The sequence below is a fragment of the Amphibalanus amphitrite genome, unplaced genomic scaffold (genome assembly GCF_019059575.1).
Source record: "Amphibalanus amphitrite isolate SeventyFive unplaced genomic scaffold, NRLGWU_Aamphi_draft 001305F_arrow, whole genome shotgun sequence".
NCBI classification, from domain to species: domain Eukaryota; kingdom Metazoa; phylum Arthropoda; class Thecostraca; order Balanomorpha; family Balanidae; genus Amphibalanus; species Amphibalanus amphitrite.
This window is the reverse complement of record NW_024882798.1, coordinates 31,367-48,858: the sequence shown is the minus strand read 5'-3', so window position 1 is coordinate 48,858 and position 17,492 is coordinate 31,367. Positions and strand designations below refer to the sequence as shown.

Below are 17,492 nucleotides of genomic sequence, written 5' to 3'. Positions count from 1 at the left end.
GGGCGGGGGCCTTTTTGGCCCCCGTCAGAACTCGAAAAGCACGAATCGTAGCGACAAACGGCAACGGCGTTTGATAGTTCGTTGAACGACTTACAACTTTTGTAAACAACTTTTTTGGGTCAGGTCAATATTGAGGTCGCCAGAGGTCATAACAAATAACATGGTTTATAACGACCTACATAGATAGGTCAACTTCAAAATCTGACCTAGGAAGGTCACGCTGGGTACCAATCGGCGCGTCATGACCAGGCGAACGGTTTGGTACACTAACAACTATCTAGCCCCATCATGTCGTGATTTATTGGCTAAAAACTGTTGATGACCTCACCTCACCTCAGATGATCCTTCCCGGTGCCCCTGTCAGTACATGCCACCTGGGTGCTTACAGATCAGATAATCTGACCTGACGTACCTAATTCAGAAAGAATTGGGTGGTTTTGACTCGTTTTCTCGAAGCAGGACACAGTTCATTATATTTTCCAATAGGCTTGTCACGATTCTGACCTGACTGACGTCTGCAAGATTGAAACTATACGGTTATCAATTTTTTATGTGTGAATGATGCCACGTTTACTTGCTGTAAGTAAAACATGGTTTCGTTAGTAAATTTTCCTATGGTCCAGGTGGTTTGCTTCATTTACGCCGTAGATGAAACAAACAATCGATGGATAGGTATTATATTAATTTCCCGGTCAAATAAATTATTATGAGTTGTGCGAAGCATGGCTATGGCAATAGGTATCACCACGGTCTGATAAATGGTTTGGGTAATTGCATCCATCGTAAAAATACCAACACAGCCACAGAGGGCTTCCTCTCTACAGATTGCCTCTTATCTACAGAGGGCCTCCTCTCTGCTGAGGGTGTCTTTCTCTCCAGAGGGCCTCCTTTACAGAGGGCATCCTCTCTACAGAGGGCATCCTCTCTACAGAGGGCATCCTCTCTACAGAGGGCATCCTCTCTACAGAGGGCCTCGGCTCCTCTCTAGTCTCTACAGGGACCTCCTCTCTACAGAGGGCTTCCTATCTATGTAGGGCCTCCTCTCTTCAGAGTCTCGTCTCTACACAGGACCTCCTCTATACCGAGGACCTCATCTCTGCAAAGGGCCTCCTCTCTTCAGAGGGCCTTCAATCTACTGAGGGCCTCCTACCTACAGAGGACCTCCTTTCTACTGAGGGAGTCCTCCTCTACAGAGGGCCTCCTCTCTTCAGACGATCTCCTCTCTACAGAGGGCCTCCTCTCTACAGAGGACCTCCTTTTTACAGAGTGCCTCTATTTTACAGAGGGCCTCTTTTTTACAGAGGGCCTCCTTTTTGCAGAGGGCCTCCTCTCTACAAGGGGTCTCCTCTCTAAGGGGGCCTCCTCTCTACACAGGGCCTCCTACCCACAGAGGGCCTCCTCTCTACTGAGGAGCCAGAGGGGCCTTAGCGGTCAGACACAGACACTAGTGGTTATTCACAGGAGATGAGAAGGGCCCTAGCTGTCACTTGTCAGGCTGGTCAGAGGGCCCTGATTGTTCTGACGTCATTTTTTAGATTCCCGGGTGAATTTCGTTCGCCTCCGACGTGATTTTGGCCAACGTGGGCCGAAGGCCCACGTTGAATTCAGGCCGAAAGGATTCAGGCCAACGTGGGCCTTCGGCCCACGTTGGCCTGAATCCTTTCGGGGGGCCTCCTGAAAACCCCAAGGGAGGGGCGGGCGCCCCCTCCGCCCCCCCCTTGGCTACGTCCCTGTCGAGGGCTAATATTGTCAATATTGACTACCGCAAAAAGCAAAAGCGGCCAACTTAGCCATTTTCGAAGATATCGGGCTAAAATTTTTGAGTGGGTCATCGGTTCGGTATGTGTTCAATCACATGCTCCATTTTCCTTTTTTCAGCACAAATGTAAGTTTTGAAGACCATCACTGATCACAGTAGCAAATGCTTCGAAAGATGGATAGTAGGCAACATATCCTGAATTTGCCGTGCTGCATGGGAAGTAGTGTTTATGAAAAAGGGGTTTTTGGTTCAGATTATTGTGGGTGCAGAATACATTGTCTGCACCCACTGGATAAATATTGTGGGTGCAGCTGCACCCTTGCACCCATGGTTCCTACGCTTATGGCATTCCGCATGCACGTATTCCGCGATCCTGCATTAGTTCAAGAAAGGAAACTATAGAAGCGGCAAAAAAAATCACGATATGGAAGCAGCTTAATCAGTTGCTGCTACCAAATTAAATAACATAAAACACGCACGAGAGACGAATAATGGAGCGCCGATTTCCAGTGGCAAACACACAAGTAAAGCCGAAGCAAGCATAAGTGCTCGAAACTTGAAATTGCAAAAATCGGCTTGAGAAACGCGCTGATTAAAATAATCTTACATTTTATTGTCTCTGACTGAGCGAGAAATCATGTAATATTAAGGAAACGGTGAAGGTCATCCGAACTCAGCGATTTTGCGCACACGGCCTCAGCTTCTCACTTCAACTTGAGATTGAGATCAGATTTTGTTAAAATTTGATCTGTCAGTTTGCAAGGTGATGATGTTGATATGATAATGTATAATATGATATCAATGTAGTAGGAGATTTGACTTCCGCAGCATCCAAGTTCAAATAGGCAATATTCTATTGTAATTATTTTGTTTAGGTTATTGTATTATTGTTATGAATAGTGCTTTAAATTCAGACTGGTAAAAAATCCATACACTATGCTGGACACCCTGTTAACTCTCATGCATCAAAATTTATTGAAGCGATTTGGAGCAAAATTTTGGCACATCGTGCCAAAAGTTGAAGTTGAAGCTTCCTTGTGGAAAATTCAGCTTAACCCTATTCCTGGCGGGCTCCGCCGGGACAAGAAACTGGCGGGGGGGGGGCCGATTCGGCCCCCCCCTGAGATCTCGAGAACGAAGCAAGATAGCGACAAGCGGTAAACGGCATCGGATACGCACGGCCAAGATCTACAATTTTTACTAAGGTCATTTTCAGGTCAGGTCAAAGATGACGTCACAGGGGTCGAAAAAGTCAAAATGGCGGCACTAGATATGGAGAGAGTTTTTCTCGAATAACTTTCGAATTAGTCAAGATAGGAACAAACTAAGGGCATCATCGTGATCCTCTCGTCAATCCGCATCGAATGATATATATGTTGACCTCGAAAGGTCAAGGTCAAAGGTTGACCTCAGGTCACGTGACCTCGAGGTCATCATGTATATCATTCGATGCGTCTTGACGAGCTGAACACAATGAGACCATCCACGAGTCTGTATCTTGTTCCTGTACGGAGTTATTGGCCAAAAACCTTTGGTGACCTTTGATGACGTCACATGACCTCACAGCTGCCCAACAGCAAAACAGACCTCAAGGTAGTGAAGTTTGATCGTATATGAAGTCATGTATGGTATATGGGGCCATTCCGACCCGTTTTAGTGGTAAAAACAGGGAGTTGATTTTTCCCCCATTGACTTATAATGGGGAGGTCGCGAAATTGACCTGACCTTAGGTCACCGATATCAAAATTCCGAGATATACAAATTGCACATACTGGTACCCTAACTAAACCCTGAAGAGAAGAAATTGATCGGTCAAAAACTCTAGCTCTGGCGTGATTGCAAACTTTTCTGAGGTAGCGTCACCAAACCGCCTCTGGTGACCTGACCTGAGGTCAGATCAACTCAAAATTTTCAGACATGTTGCGTAGAAGCCTTTTAGGAAAAGTCAGAAAATTTGAGCTTCCTAGCTCAACGCGTTTGGGAGATATAACCAAAAAACCTCAGGGGGGGGGCTCCTGAGGCCCCCCCCGCCAGGAATAGGGTTAAACCGTTTCGTTTGTAAAATTCAAGCATTAATTATTTCTCTGAGAATCTTTTCACATATTCCCTGCCATCAGATTCAGTGCTAGGCTTTCTTTCTTGGTTTCCTTCCATTCTGCCTCCTAAGTCCTACCTAAGTCCTAGCTGACTGATGTTTACAATGGATTAGCAGGCACTGATTCTGTTCTGAATGTCTGGATACTGGATATAGGTGCACATTGTCAAGAAGGCTTATTTAAGAGAGATATATAGATTCAGTGCTTCACTCAATCTGGGTTTGCACAGTTCAGTAGAGGTCAAGAAAGAAAAAAAAGCGGGACAATTGGATGTCTGGATGGATGGATGGATGGATAAATGGATGGTCTAAGCTCATCTTACAGCCATTTCTGCCTTTTCAGACCAGGTGGTTTGTGGGAGCTAGCATCTACCCTTCTCTGCCATGCCTCTGCTGGAGCTGCCCATACCTCTGCTGCGGCGCCTGGCTGGTCTCTGCTCCCCTGCCTCCCGGTGTGTTGTGCTCTCTCTGACTCATCAACGGCCCACCATGGCACCCCTCCACCTGCCTTCGGACGACGCGGACGACTCGCGCGGCGCCGGCGACCGCGCCGGCCGGCCCGAGACCGCCTATGCAGAGCCGACGCGCTCGCGGCGCAAGTTTGTGGAGCGTTTCCTGCGCCGGGAGCTGGGCCTGAGCTGGTCGTGCGCCGAGCGGGAGGCGGCCCGGTGGCGGCTGCCCACGGACGCCGGCCTGCCGCTGCTGGCCGACAACCTGGCCTTCCTCACAGAGCGCGGCGTGCAGCTGCGCCACCTGCAGCAGGACGTGGACGTGCTGGCCGTACCGCACGGTGAGTCGGACGGCGCAGCCGCGGAGCTGGAGAGACGGTGGGTGGGGTCGAAGGGAGGAGGTCCGGACTCCGGACTATAGTAGACGGACAGGGGATGTTTTGTTCAGACTGTCCCTGCCACTGTGTTTCGATGTGTCGATCTGCTCTAACCCCCGTTGGTCTGTCTGATACACTCAGGTGACCTGCTGCGGGTGCACGGCCTGGTGAGCGGCCTGCCATGCGCCGAGTTCTGTCACTACTACCCGCTGAGCCGTGCGCGGCCTGACCTGGTGGAGCCGCTGTTCCGGCGCCTGCCGACGCCGTACTCCAACCTGGTGCACCAGCTGGCCGACACACTACAGGTGCGCCGAGAATCGGGGAGGTAGTGCAGCCAGGGGAAAATCGGAGAGACATTGCAGGTGCGGGGAGAAACGGGGATGTGCTGCAGGTTGCAGGGAGAAACGGGGAGATGTGTATTGCGGATACGGGGCGAAACGGCGAGAATCGAAATGGTGCAGCTGGAAAGGGAACTGGACAGACACTGCAGCTAGGAGGTGGGCGGGGACACTGCAGGACGCCGGGAGCTGGGACTGGAGATGATAGGCCGTGGGATTGGGAATGGGAGTAATGCAGCTGGAGTAGAATATAGATGAGATAATGCAGCTGTGGAATGGATGGGAAATGGTAGAATTCTTCCCAGCCTCCTCAACGTTTCATTTTGTATTCCTCGCGCATATTTTGGTCAGATGCTTCGCGGTCTCCTTTCGTTGGTCATTCATCTTGTGAAGTCGAGCACCACCTGGCGGTGAGATTTAAAACTATACGTTCTAGGCGTGAAGCTAGGTGGCGGCTGTTCCCCGCTTTTACCGGCCGGGCGGTAAAATGTCACGAAAAACGTGACACCGTGAAAAAGCCCTGGTCCCTTCACGGACCGGCTGTCAAACGCATGTTGGCGATGGTGGTATAGTGGTGAGCATAGCTGCCTTCCAAGCAGTTGACCCGGGTTCGATTCCCGGCCATCGCAAGAGGGTTTTGACCTTTCAGGTCAACAAACCCAGGTCAAGTGTTGGAGGTGTAGGGCATTGAAACCAAGTGCGTGGTATCGTTAGTCAATCAGATGCCAGAACGCTATAAGACCAATAAAACGGCTTTTGTGGGCGAAAAACGGAGCGAGGGAGAGGGTGTGCCTTGCACGTGCGGAATTGCGAGGGGGTACTTTCAATTGACTTGTGCACGGCACCCTACTTACCGGTCTCTAGCGATGTGCCAGATTTGAGCGCAATCGGCCCAGCCGTTTTCGAGATCTGGAAGCGGCACCCTGAGCGTGCGCACGTGCAAAGTGGGTCCCAACGGACTTTTGCACGACACTCTTCTAGCTGGTCCCTAGCCTTGTACCAAATTTGAGCGCAATCGGTTCAGCCATTCTCGAGATCTGGAATCGACCGGTGCACGTGCGCACGTGCAGCAGCACCCCAAATGTGGTGCGATTTTGGATGTTGTGTTTTTGGAGGCTATGTACTTGGATGTTGCGTACCTACTTGGATGATACGTTTTTTGATGTTGCGGTTTGGGATGGTTTTGTACGTTGTGAATGCTCCCTATATAGTCGATTTTGGACGTATTTCGGATGTTGCGTACTTTGGACGCTGCGGTTTTGGATGTTTCGTACTTTGGATGCTGCGTAGGGGCGATTTTTTTTGCGAAGTTTGCGTTGGCGTTTTGGGCGTGCATTTTGCGGTGTTTGCGTTTGGCGGTGGGCGGGCGGTTTTTCACAATTCAAGTCCCAACTCCCAACCTTCGGATCCGCAGTGCTGTTCGACAAGCGCTGCCCGCCCGTTCTAGGCCTGAAGCTAGGTGGCGGCTATTCAGCTGGCATACTTTGGATGCTGCGTACTTGGACGCTTTGATGATGGTCCCCCGCTCATTTCTATTCCCCTTTCTCCTTTCCCTTTTATTTTATCACCGTTCAGGGCGAAACCGACCGTATCTGTCTTGTTTCGTGCGATGGATGCGATGCTCCTCCCCTCCTCACATATCCTGCACCATTTCACATTGGCTTGTGTCTGTTTCGGTCTGGAGTGCTGACCGCTGGTGTTGCGGCCATTTTCAGCTGCCGGAGCTGACAGTCAGCAGAGCGGTCAGCAGGATGGCCAGCCAGGTCATCAAGAACAGCCCCGAGAAGCTGCTGTCCAGCGCCAGACTGCTGACAGGTGAGCCTTGCTGTCAGACAGAATTAGCCCTACTGCTGACAGGACTGTTCCCACTGTCGAATAGGACTGTTCCCACTGTCGAATAGGACTGTTCCTCCTGCCCAAACAGGACTGTTCCTCCTGCCCAAACAGGACTGTCTGACTGTCCAGATAGAACTGCCTCGCCTCACTGTCGGGCAGGACTGCCCATTGTCACACAGGACTGCGGACAGGACTGAATGTGAGTTACATGCAGCTGCAGGTGCCCTCCGTCCGACCTGTCCCTGTTCCACCGGTCCCGCTCACCTACGCCAGACCCCTTGAGACCCTAATTTTTCGCGATTATTTTTTAATGTGTGGAAGAACTTCAACCAAACTCAGGACATGGCCGTTTCAAGACCTGCCGAAACTTTTACAATTTAGATATTTTGTCGCCATTTCAATATTTCAGGCACTTCTCATTGACTCGTAATGTTAAATTTCGAGCAAGATTTTCACCCGGTGTGTAGAGGCTATCACCAGTCAGTCTGTGATACATTATGACGTCACACCTAAGCCCCGCCTCTGTGGTCTTGGCCTGCGGCGGTTTCGGACCGGCGCGCGGTCACTCGCGCTGTGGCGGGGAGCGGGGACGGTCGAACGGTGCCGAAAGCCGGCGGAGTTGTGCGTAACGTCTTGTCTGACAGTGCCCAAAGAGCGACATGATGGAGCCATAAATGCTCAATGCGCATTGCTTGTACAATGTTGATAGGTTCGCTGACGGCTGATATTTGTTTTATTTTTCATAAGCTGCAAATGACGGGCAGATGGCATATACCTGACATAAGGTTAGGAAATATTCACCTGTATTTAAAGCCTATGGCAGATAATGTGATAATGGGATGTCGGATGTCATCAAGTAGTTGCTGATTTGTACATCGCTATGCAACCATCGAACAACGCAATAATTGATTAATTGCCTTCGCTTCACATCATAAGGCTCGCTCGTATTTCAAACATACCTATATCCTACATCGAAAATCGTATTTGTTAGGAATCTTTAACGTTTGTTCGAAGCATGTGTGAGTAGTAGGTTGAGGAGTGATGGTCCTCTTGGTCCTATATACGAGAGTCAACAAGAGCCTAACATTTACTTGACCGTCTGCTGCAATTGATCATAGCACGTGAAGCGTCAGCGAAATTCATAGTCCTTTACAGATGGCAGGGGTGTCGTTTGTACAGAGGTCGCTGATGGGCACGGGTCAATGCCGCAGTCGTGGGCGGAGCCTAATGTCATATGACGTATGAAAGCCTCTATCCAGGATGGAAAAACAGTTAACATTACGGGTCAATGACAAGTGCCACAAATATTTAAGTGACAACAAAACGTATTTGAAGAAAAAGTTTCGGCAGGTCTTGAAACAGCTATTTCCTAAATATGGTTGAAATTCTTCCACGCATTAAAAAATAATCGCGAAAAATTAGGGTCTCAAGGGGTCTGGCGTTAACAGTAGTCTGACTCTCTCTCTCGGTACCCACTGAGCTGGGGTGCCGGTGTCGCCCTCTGACTCTCTCTCTCTCGGTACCCACTGAGCTGGGGTGCCGGTGTCGCCCTCTGACTCTCTCTCTCTCGGTACCCACTGAGCTGGGGTGCCGGTGTCGCCCTCTGACTCTCTCTCTCGGTACCCACTGAGCTGGGGTGCCGGTGTCGCCCTCTGACTCTCTCGGTACCCACAGAGCTGGGGGTGCCGGTGTCTGAGCTGGGCCGCTCGCTCTACCTGCTGCGGCTGACCGGGGCGCGCCTGAGGCGGCGCGCGCAGCAGTGCAGGAAGCACGGAGTCCCGCTGCGAGCGCACTATCTAGCCATGACCGACGACAACTTCCAGAGGTCAGTCATGGCCGGGCGCCCCAGCGGTCGTCGGATAGTGCCAGTAGGCAGTCGGCACTGTCCTACCCTTTTATCATTTATTCATCCAGTTCAGTTGTTCATGCTCGTTGCTCATGTCTGTGGTCAAAATTAGCTGAAAATGAATCTGGTTTAATCTTGATCCACCGTCCATTGAGCTGAACGTATTGAAACGCCTCGAAGTTATGTGGTTAAAGCAAGCTCTCTATGATTGAGTGCAAAACGGTAGTGCGATGGCCGGGAATCGAACCCGGGTCAACTGCTTGGAAGGCAGCTATGCTCACCACTATACCACCATCGCTGGTAAGTTATTGTTGTATCGCTCACGAGGCCCGGCGGTCTTTTTGTGGGGTCACGTTTTTCCTGCATCGCCCTCCATGCATGCGTGACGAACGCAAGTGACTGCTGACATCTATTTCGGATATGATACTATCAGTTCAGTGCCTTGCCGCCAGGTGTCCAACGGTCGCAACGTGTTCACTCCACAGCTTATCAGACGATTCTTTTGAGTTGACAGTTTCATTCGTTGTCATCTTGATCTCACTCGCAGTCGTTTCCTTAGAAAGTAACAGCTGGCATACCTGAGGCCCTGTTTCACCGGTGATAGCAGCACGCTGCTATTCCATTTCGCAAGCTGACGTCACACTTCTGGTAGTGTTGAGGAATAGGCTTGTTGACGTCTCCATGGAAACCCAATTTGACACACTGTAATAGCAGCGTGCTGATATCACCGGTGAAACAGGGCCCTCTGCTCGCAGGCTGCTCTCGTCTATTCGATCTGCATATCATCCGCGGATCACATGAGGATAGAACTGTCCGTAATTCTTTGACCTAACATACCTGCCGTGTCCTCCTCCATCCCATCTGATACCTAACCTGCACGGCCCTCTGACCCCGCCCCTCCTCCCTCCCCAGGCGCGTGGCTCGCGGCGGCCCTCTGACCCCGCCCTCCCTCCCCAGGCGCCCTCTGACCCCGCCGTCCCCTCCCCAGGCGCCCTCTGACCCCGCCCTCCATCCCCAGGCGCCCTCTGACCCCGCCGTCCCCTCCCCAGGCGCCCTCTGACCCGCCCTCCCTCCTCCCCAGGCGCGTGGATCGCGGCGGCCTCTGATCCCGCCCTCCCGTCCCTCCCCAGGCGCCCTCTGACCCCGCCGTCCCCTCCCCAGGCGCCCTCTGACCCGCCCCTCCCCTCCCCAGGCGCGTGGCTCGCGGCGGCCCGCTCTGCGAGGAGACGGAGGACGTAGCGCTGACGGTGGCGCTGCGTCTGGGCGTCTCGCGGGACCGGGTGGTGGAACAGACGCGCTGCTCGGACGTGCTGCGGACGCTGCGCGCCGGCCGTCTGGAGACGGTCACCGGCCTGCTGGAGCGCGCCGGCTACGGGCCCGCCGAGCGGCTGGCCGCCCTGCTGACCGTGTACCGCGGCCGGCCCGAGCGGCTGCGGCACCGGCTCGAGCTGTGCCGCCGGCTGGGCAGGCCCAAGCCGTCGCTGGCCGTGCTGGCCATGGACCAGAGGAGGTTCGAGACCAGGCTGGCTCGGTGGGCCAGAACGGCGGGGGCGGAGGAGCCGGATCGGGAAACTGTGCGGACCGAAGACACAGAGCGGCAGTGACGATAGCGGTCTTGTGGCAGAGGAGAGGAGCACAGCGTGGTGAGTGAGAGCGACGGAGAGTCGCAGCGGCGTCCGTGGTGCTTATCGGCAGTTTGGGAACAGCGGAGATGCAGCGAATCTGGAGACTCGTCAGTCAGTTGAAGTTCAATAGGCGGAGCTGGCCGTGTCAGTGTTCCCGATTGCACTGGATATTACATATCCTTGTTGTGACGTGATGCTTTATGTTTACGGTTGTCATTACGTTTGATGCGCTGATTAAGCCAACTATTAGGGTATATTTACCAGTAAAACGCCTTTTGGGCGAAGAACGAGCGAGCGAGATAGTGAGCCTTGCACGTGCAGAATGGCGAGAGGTTACTTCCAACAGGCTTGTGAAAAGCACCCTTCTAACCGGTCGCTAGCGGTGTACCAAATTTGAACGCAATCGGCCCAGCCGTTCCTGAGATCTGGAAGCGGCATTCTGCACGTGCGCACGTGCAAACGGGGTCCAAAATTACTTTTGCACGGCACCCTGCTAACCGGTCCCCAACCGTGTACCAAATTTGAGCGCAATCGGCCCAGCCGTTCTCGAGATCTGGAAACGCCCCCTGCACGTGCGCACGTGCAGTAGCACCCTAACCGCAACACATGGGAATGCATTGCCTGGTGGGTGCCTACCTGTATGCCAAGTTTCAGCGAAATCGCCCCAGTAATTACCGAGTTACTGAAATGGGAACAAATTTGACACCTCTTATTGTTGTATTTTGCACGTGCAGTGGGGGTCACTCACATAGATGAAGAGTATCCGACCTTTGGTAGAAGGGATGCAGCTACCCTATAAAAATGACCGCAAGACAATCGCTCGAGCCGCTGCTGAGATATGGGCCTCTCAAAATCATTACTTTTGCAAAACTGCTTGAACACCCTTGACTTTTCACGTGGCACGTGCCACGGCGGTCACTTAGATGTATCAAAAGTAGTCAATTACGGGGTAGAAGGGATGGGGCTACCCAGCAAAAAAGACCGCAGGCCATTCGGTCCAGCGGTTGCTGAGATATAAGCCTCTCAAAAGCGTTACAGGCCGGGCCGGGCCGGGCCGCTCATACTGAGATTTTCCCGTTATATTGAAAAGACTTCGCTTCGCTCGCTGCGCTCGCTCGCTCGTAATCAGTAAATCTGGATACCGTGAATGTTTGCTGATCACTTTCATGCATTTGGCAACCCTAATGTGCCTTCTCCGAGGCTTGTCAATAAATACTATTGCTATATTTTATTGTAGGTCGTTTGTTGGCAGTTGTCTGTTTATTTCGACCCGACTGTTCCCCAAATTACCTAGACAAACGACAAACGACGTGATAGTCTAGTATCGCAAAAGGCTAAGGAACCCGAAAGCAATGGCAGGAATGCTACGAAACCATCACTCACTTCCGCCTGGTAACATCGGAACATGAACTAGGATGTCAGGACTCAGGAGATGCAGCTGTCTTGAAAGCAGAGCTGACAAGCCAGCTCTTCCCGGACCGCTGCTGCTGAAATCAAAGCGTAACACTGCGTGTCACCACAGGCTTTGTCGCTGTGCAAACCCTACGCTTTGTTATGTACCATTTATTATACGAATATCTATGATCAATTGCCTAATGCAGACGGATAAAGCGGTTTTCATCGGCTCGGTACTTTGATACGGTCGCACATGCTACATCTTAGTCCGACTCAATTATTCATTGCCCGTAGTTGGTGCGTGCACTAGTGATAAGTGAAGATCGGTCGGCCTTCGGCCCGGCCTCGTCTGTTCAATGTTCATAGCTGCAGCGGTGGTGGCGTGCAGCGTAAAATAGCAAGATCTGGAATGGATAAAGCTTAGGGCAAAAAAGGTGCATTACACAATAAACTGGGGTCGAATCAACCTACCGACAAACGACGAATAAAAGTTCGAACCTTGTAACCCGGCCTCGGATGGTGTAGCTTTAACAATGATGAACAATGCAACAGTTTACCCCACACAAGCACTTACAAGGCAGTTAATACAATGCGATGACAATGGAAAAAGCTCTTGCATTACTACAGCCCAGTGACAAAAACCAGGCAAGCGTAGCTTAGCATGACGCGTTCAATTACAGACAACACCCAAATCACCATGTATCTCACAGAACAAGAGGCGACTATCATTGTGAATACCCCACCATTTCAGTGGCGAGATAGCTCTTTTTCGTCTCGAGGTCGTGGTAACCGATCGGTCCCCGCTCACAGTCAGCACACACGAGGTACTTCTTATTACCCACGGTCTTGCTGAAGCCGATATTGTAGAAACTATACATGTCATCGACTTGCCACCAGCTTTTCACTGTCCATGTTTCATTACCGTCTTCGGCAGGGAGCTGTTCTTCAAATTCCCTGTGGTTGCTGTCGCCAGCTAGGAGGATTTTGCAGGGACAGTGACGACAGATGGCGTTCTTTGCATTCTTGCCGTCAGGTGACACATTTGACATTTTGAAGCTGGCTGTGAATCTGTGGAAAAGAAAGGATTGCAGTGAAAATTAAGGCCCAGCATTAAATATATGTTGGGAAGTGGAGCAACAAGGTGCCTGAAATAGGCAAGCTTGCAGGAAATTTTATGCCTTACCTTACCTTAATTTGATCGGGATTTAGAAGCCACTTGGCCTGTAGGGAACCGTTCTCATCGAGCTCGTGACCTTTTGGACTTTTCTAGCTCCTATCAGGTACCTGATGTTCGCCCAGTGGGCATCCAGTCTTGATCTGAATTGCTCGATATTGGCAGCATCAACGACCGTCTGAGGCAAGCCATTTCAGTCATTGTATGCCCTTGCACTTATCGATTTTCTCCTTGGTCTGGTGGTGGCTCTGGGCTTCTGGACCTTCTGCGATTGGCCTCAAGTACGACCGTCGCGTCGGTGGCAGCAGCAAATAATTCTTCCGGATCCAGGTCAACGCCTCCATGGAACAGCTGGTACATTTGTATCATATCACCTCGACGCCGACGATAGAACAGTGAGGGCAGTTTCAAAAATTGTAGTCGCTCCTCAAAGGGAATGTGTCTGATTAACCCTCGCCGGCCGAGGGGGGGGGGGGGGGGGCGGGTGCCGCCCCCCCCATAGGGTTTTTTCGCGATAGCTCCGAACACGCTGGCGATAGAGACCTGAAACTTGGCATACCTGACCTTTGTACAAAGCCGTATCTTTTGACACCAACCGCATTTTTGGGTCAGGTCAGGTCACTGACCTATGGCGTCATAAGTGAACCTCTGCACGGTCTTCAGATGTCGCAACTTCGCAACGCCCTCACTGCCAGAGGAGATGTCACAGGGAAATGAAACTTGCAGGATCTAGTATCCATCTTGAGTCTCACAACTTGTGTATCTCGGATTTTTCCTAAATGTCATATGAGGTCAGGTCATTTTCGTGACCTCACTATTATAAGTCAATAGGGAAAAATGAACTGCTATTCTGGCGCCGGGAACGATCTCCAACTATCTCAAGCACACAGAATCGTGATTTGATGCACTCCTTGCAAGGTAAGATGCGTCACTTTTGCAATGTTGACCTTGCGTGACGTCATTTATGACGTCATCAAGGTAATATTAGTTTTTCGTCAATAACTCCCGATCAAATTGAGCTAGCGAGTCGGGAAAGCCACCACTGGACTCAGGAAGACCTGCCGAATCGAATGATATGCGACATGACCTCTTTCGACCAAATTCGTGACATGGGGGTGCTGACCTGACCTTGACCTGAGGTCAACACCCTAAGTTGACCTGACCCGAACAAAAAGTATGACATTCGACGCGGCTGAGCGAGGCGAACACGATGCTGCCAAAATCGCGGCTCTGCGACCGTTTTTTGCCAAGTTATTCACCAAAAACTGAACCGTACCTTGGGCCACTTGACCTGACCTCAGAGGTCACCGGTTGACCTAGGACCTTAAAATCGGGTACCTACCAATCTCTGCGTCTCGTAACGGCGCACACGCTCGTTTTTTCTTGACGAGCTAGCTCCACCAGGGGCGAAACGGCGAGGGGGGTCGTACTCGTCCCCCCCTCGGCCGGCGCGTATGTAGAAAACCAATAGGTCCGGCGAGGGTTAAAGCTCGGGGTTACATGAGCAGAGTTAATACGCATTACAAAAGGACTACAATGGTCAGGGGCGGATCCAGAAAATCTCCAAGGGAGGGGCCATTAGAAACCAGGAGGCCCCCATAATCCCACCTGTTGGAGGCCCCATCTTCCCACTTGTTGGGCCCCCCCCCCCCCAAAAAAAAACTGCGTCTATTGAGCTTATCTAGCTGTTCAGGCAACATCTCAACATGAATAGCCACTTTATTTTCAGGAGGCCCCCTTTTCAGCTTTTTAACTTTTTATTTTATTTTTGAAAAAAATCGGCCAAGGGGGGGGGGGGCCAATGGCCATGGCCCCCCCCCCCTTGTATCCGCGCCTGACAATGGTGAGCGAATAGGAAAATCCGTTCCTGATACTCATTTACTTGCTCATGTAACCCCGGTAAAAGTTACCAGGCGCGTTGCTCTCCGTTGGACACGTTCGATCAGAAGTTGGTCGGCGCGATTGAATGGGCCCCATGCCACGTTGCCGTATTCCAAGTGTGGGCGCACAAGTGTTTTGTACAGCAGTGGGAGGATGGTCTCGTGGACAAGCTCGAGCGATTGTTTTATGATTCCCAGGATCTGGTTAGCCTTCGCCGCTGCAGCAGCAGCCTATTTGCGGAACTTGAGCGAGGAGTCCACGAAGACATCAAGATCGCGGTCGGCTTCGACCACCTCCAGCTCAACTCCTCGGATGGCGTATTTGACCCGAGGGTTGTTGCGTCCCAGGTGCAGGATTTTGCATTTCCCCTCGTTGAATGGGAGCTGCCAGCGGTCGGACCATGCCACTAGATCATCGATGTCGCTTTAGAGTGATGTCGTTACCGTTGGGTCTCGCACCAGCTGCATATGCGATATTTGGGCAGAGTGGTAGCTGCCATCTCTGTGACGAGAGACAGCCACCTCTCCCTCCGCATCAGCCTCCGGTAGGGACTAGGGTACTGACGGGGTTACGATTTTGCTCATCCCTCGCCGGCTGGGTGTCTTGGGTGGGGTGGCCTCTGCCAGCTCTGGATTGAGCGACAGCCATCCCCACAACCTCAGCGGCTTCTGAGCGGGAGACACTTTCTTGCTGTATTGTCCGGTACAGCATTGTATCATCAGCAAACATCTTTACTGAGCAGTCGACCACAGATGGTACTATGTCGTTAACAAACAGCAGGAACAAGAGAAGCCCCAGGACCGAGCCTTGAGAGTTGAGGTACTCCATTCCTGATGGCAGTTGGTTTCGAGTGTCTTCCGTCCACGACCACTTCTTGCTTGCGCTTGGGTAAGAAGGCCTCAATTCACTTCAGGAGTTTGCCTGAGATCCCAAAGCACCTAAGCTTTTTCAGAAGTCGGATGTGTGGTACCGAGTCTAACGCCTTACGAAAATCCAGGTATGGCACGTCAACCGCGTCTCCTTGTTCAAGCATATTGGTCCAGTCCTCCAGCACCTCCAGCAGTTGGGAACTGCAGGACCCTCGGGGACAGAATCCATGCTGGTGTCTAGACTAAATATTATTTTTATATTAGTGTCTAATGCCTGTTAAAACAATGAATCAGCCATCAACAATCAGCTGACAAAAATCAGCTTATGTAATTTTGCATGAGTTGATTTAAGCCAAGTGTATGGCAGTCAGTCTCAGAGAACATGTGACATTCTGAATGGAACTGGTTCATTAGTAGCCTGCACTGGCTCCCCACCAAATCCGCACTACACCACAGTAAATCAGCACCAAACCACCACCAGTCACCACATAATAATGGTGTGCTAGTGTCTCATGACTCAGCACTGCATTAGAAAAACCAAGACCTTCGTAAAATAGCCATACCTATAACCTAATTTTCATTTTAGGTGCCAACCAGTATGCCTGCAGAATGCCTGTGCTGTTCATGCTGTTCATTCTCCAGACATCAAGGGTGAAAAGGTTACAATCCTAGCATGCGTTTATGGCAATTCTAGCATCATTATATTGATATGCTCATATGGCTCAGAAATCGCAAAGTAACCGCGTCATCAACAACTGGAACAGCCTACCGCCAGCGGTCGTCGCCTCAGACACCCTGAACTAATTCAAAAACTGGCTTGACGCTCACTAGGCAGCACACCTTGCACACGACATCCCTCACACAGATGAAAAGTCAGACGCACGGGGCGCTTGACTAGAAAGGTTTCCAAAGGCCTCTGGCTCTGGCCTATCTAAATTCCGTCCTTCATAAGTAAGTATGTAAGTTACCCAAACCATGGAAAAATGGAAAAATCATCACAAACATTTAACTTGCAAAAAAAGAAGAAGAAAATTTACAAAAAATACCAGCCCCTGATCATGCTGTCACTCGTCCCTCTCTCTATCTCTCTCATTGCCTATCAATTCAAAACACACATTTTCTACAATCAGAATCTACTCCTCCATGCTGATGCTAAATAATGTGAAAAAAGGAACTTGAACTGGAAACCATCATTAAAATGCTGAAATGGACAATCAATTTATCACAATTGTACGGTTTATATACCTAGCCTTGCATTATAACAACCAAACAACGAAATTACACCCATGCAGGTACCCAGTGTATATAGAACAACATATAGGGTAAATATGGGGTATATAGGCAGTATTATAGGCAGGTACCCGACCCAAGTTTCTTACACCCGACCAAACCGGCCCAAGTAAGGCAAGTACGGCAAGAAGGCAAGTACTTGGCAAGTAACCAACGGACCATACGCTCACCGCGTTCGATGTCTCTCGGACGACGGAGATTCTACGTCGTCCGGCCAATCCTGTCCAAGGTCAGCGGGGGCTCGGTTGCGGTTATGGAACGTGATTGGCCGGACGGCGTAGAATCTTCGTCGTCCGAGAGACATCGAACGCGGGGGATGTTTACGCGCCATGTGTGCGAAGTGCGGCAGAATTGTAACGTAAAAACGGTAAAAACACTAGCCCCGCGCGTTCGAAGTCACCCGCTGCGGTTGTGGGGCGTGATTACTGGGCCCTGTTTCACCGGTGATAGCAGCAAGCTACTATCAAATTGCGCGAGCTGACGTAATGTGATGACGTCATACTGCTGACGTAAGGGGCAATTCTGGCGCACGATTGCCGCAATATTGTTTTACGTCAT

The 17,492-nt window shown here is 51.1% G+C and overlaps 1 protein-coding gene, 1 long non-coding RNA gene and 2 other non-coding genes across 5 annotated transcripts; 2 read left to right on the top strand and 2 right to left on the bottom strand.

Annotated features, from left to right (window-relative positions):
• The first annotated feature begins 2,270 nt into the window (after nucleotides 1–2,270).
• LOC122372005 lies at nucleotides 2,271–11,551 on the top strand. 2 transcript variants are annotated; one of them, XM_043348846.1, is made up of 6 exons: nucleotides 2,271–2,522; nucleotides 4,198–4,644; nucleotides 4,822–4,985; nucleotides 6,734–6,833; nucleotides 8,529–8,679; nucleotides 9,893–11,551. In XM_043348846.1, the coding sequence occupies exons 2-6, from the start codon at nucleotides 4,239–4,241 to the stop codon at nucleotides 10,302–10,304; spliced, it is 1,233 nt and encodes a 410-aa protein (XP_043204781.1). In that variant the 5' UTR covers nucleotides 2,271–2,522; nucleotides 4,198–4,238; the 3' UTR covers nucleotides 10,305–11,551. The 2 variants fall into 2 exon arrangements, with proteins under 2 accessions (XP_043204781.1, XP_043204780.1); XM_043348845.1 differs by having other exon boundaries at nucleotides 2,279–2,522; nucleotides 6,734–6,803; nucleotides 8,550–8,679.
• On the top strand, nucleotides 5,576–5,647 carry Trnag-ucc. Its single transcript has one exon. It is a non-coding gene; the product is annotated as a tRNA-Gly (tRNA).
• On the bottom strand, nucleotides 8,927–8,998 carry Trnag-ucc. Its single transcript has one exon. It is a non-coding gene; the product is annotated as a tRNA-Gly (tRNA).
• Nucleotides 11,552–11,873: 322 nt separating the features above from the next.
• LOC122372006 lies at nucleotides 11,874–17,143 on the bottom strand. The gene is made up of 2 exons (XR_006254800.1): nucleotides 17,024–17,143; nucleotides 11,874–12,788 (listed from the first exon to the last, which is right to left on the bottom strand). It is a non-coding gene; the product is annotated as an uncharacterized LOC122372006 (long non-coding RNA).
• Nucleotides 17,144–17,492: the final 349 nt, after the last annotated feature.

Excerpts from the sequence above, each read along its gene's own strand:
- LOC122372005 (XM_043348846.1), top strand. The coding sequence starts at position 4,239 with ATGCCTCTGCTGGAGCTGCCCATACCTCTGCTGCGGCGCCTGGCTGGT. Across the intron at positions 4,645-4,821 it reads CGTGCTGGCCGTACCGCACG|GTGACCTGCTGCGGGTGCAC; the intron begins GTGAGTCGGACG and ends TGATACACTCAG. Across the intron at positions 8,680-9,892 it reads ACCGACGACAACTTCCAGAG|GCGCGTGGCTCGCGGCGGCC; the intron begins GTCAGTCATGGC and ends TCCCCTCCCCAG.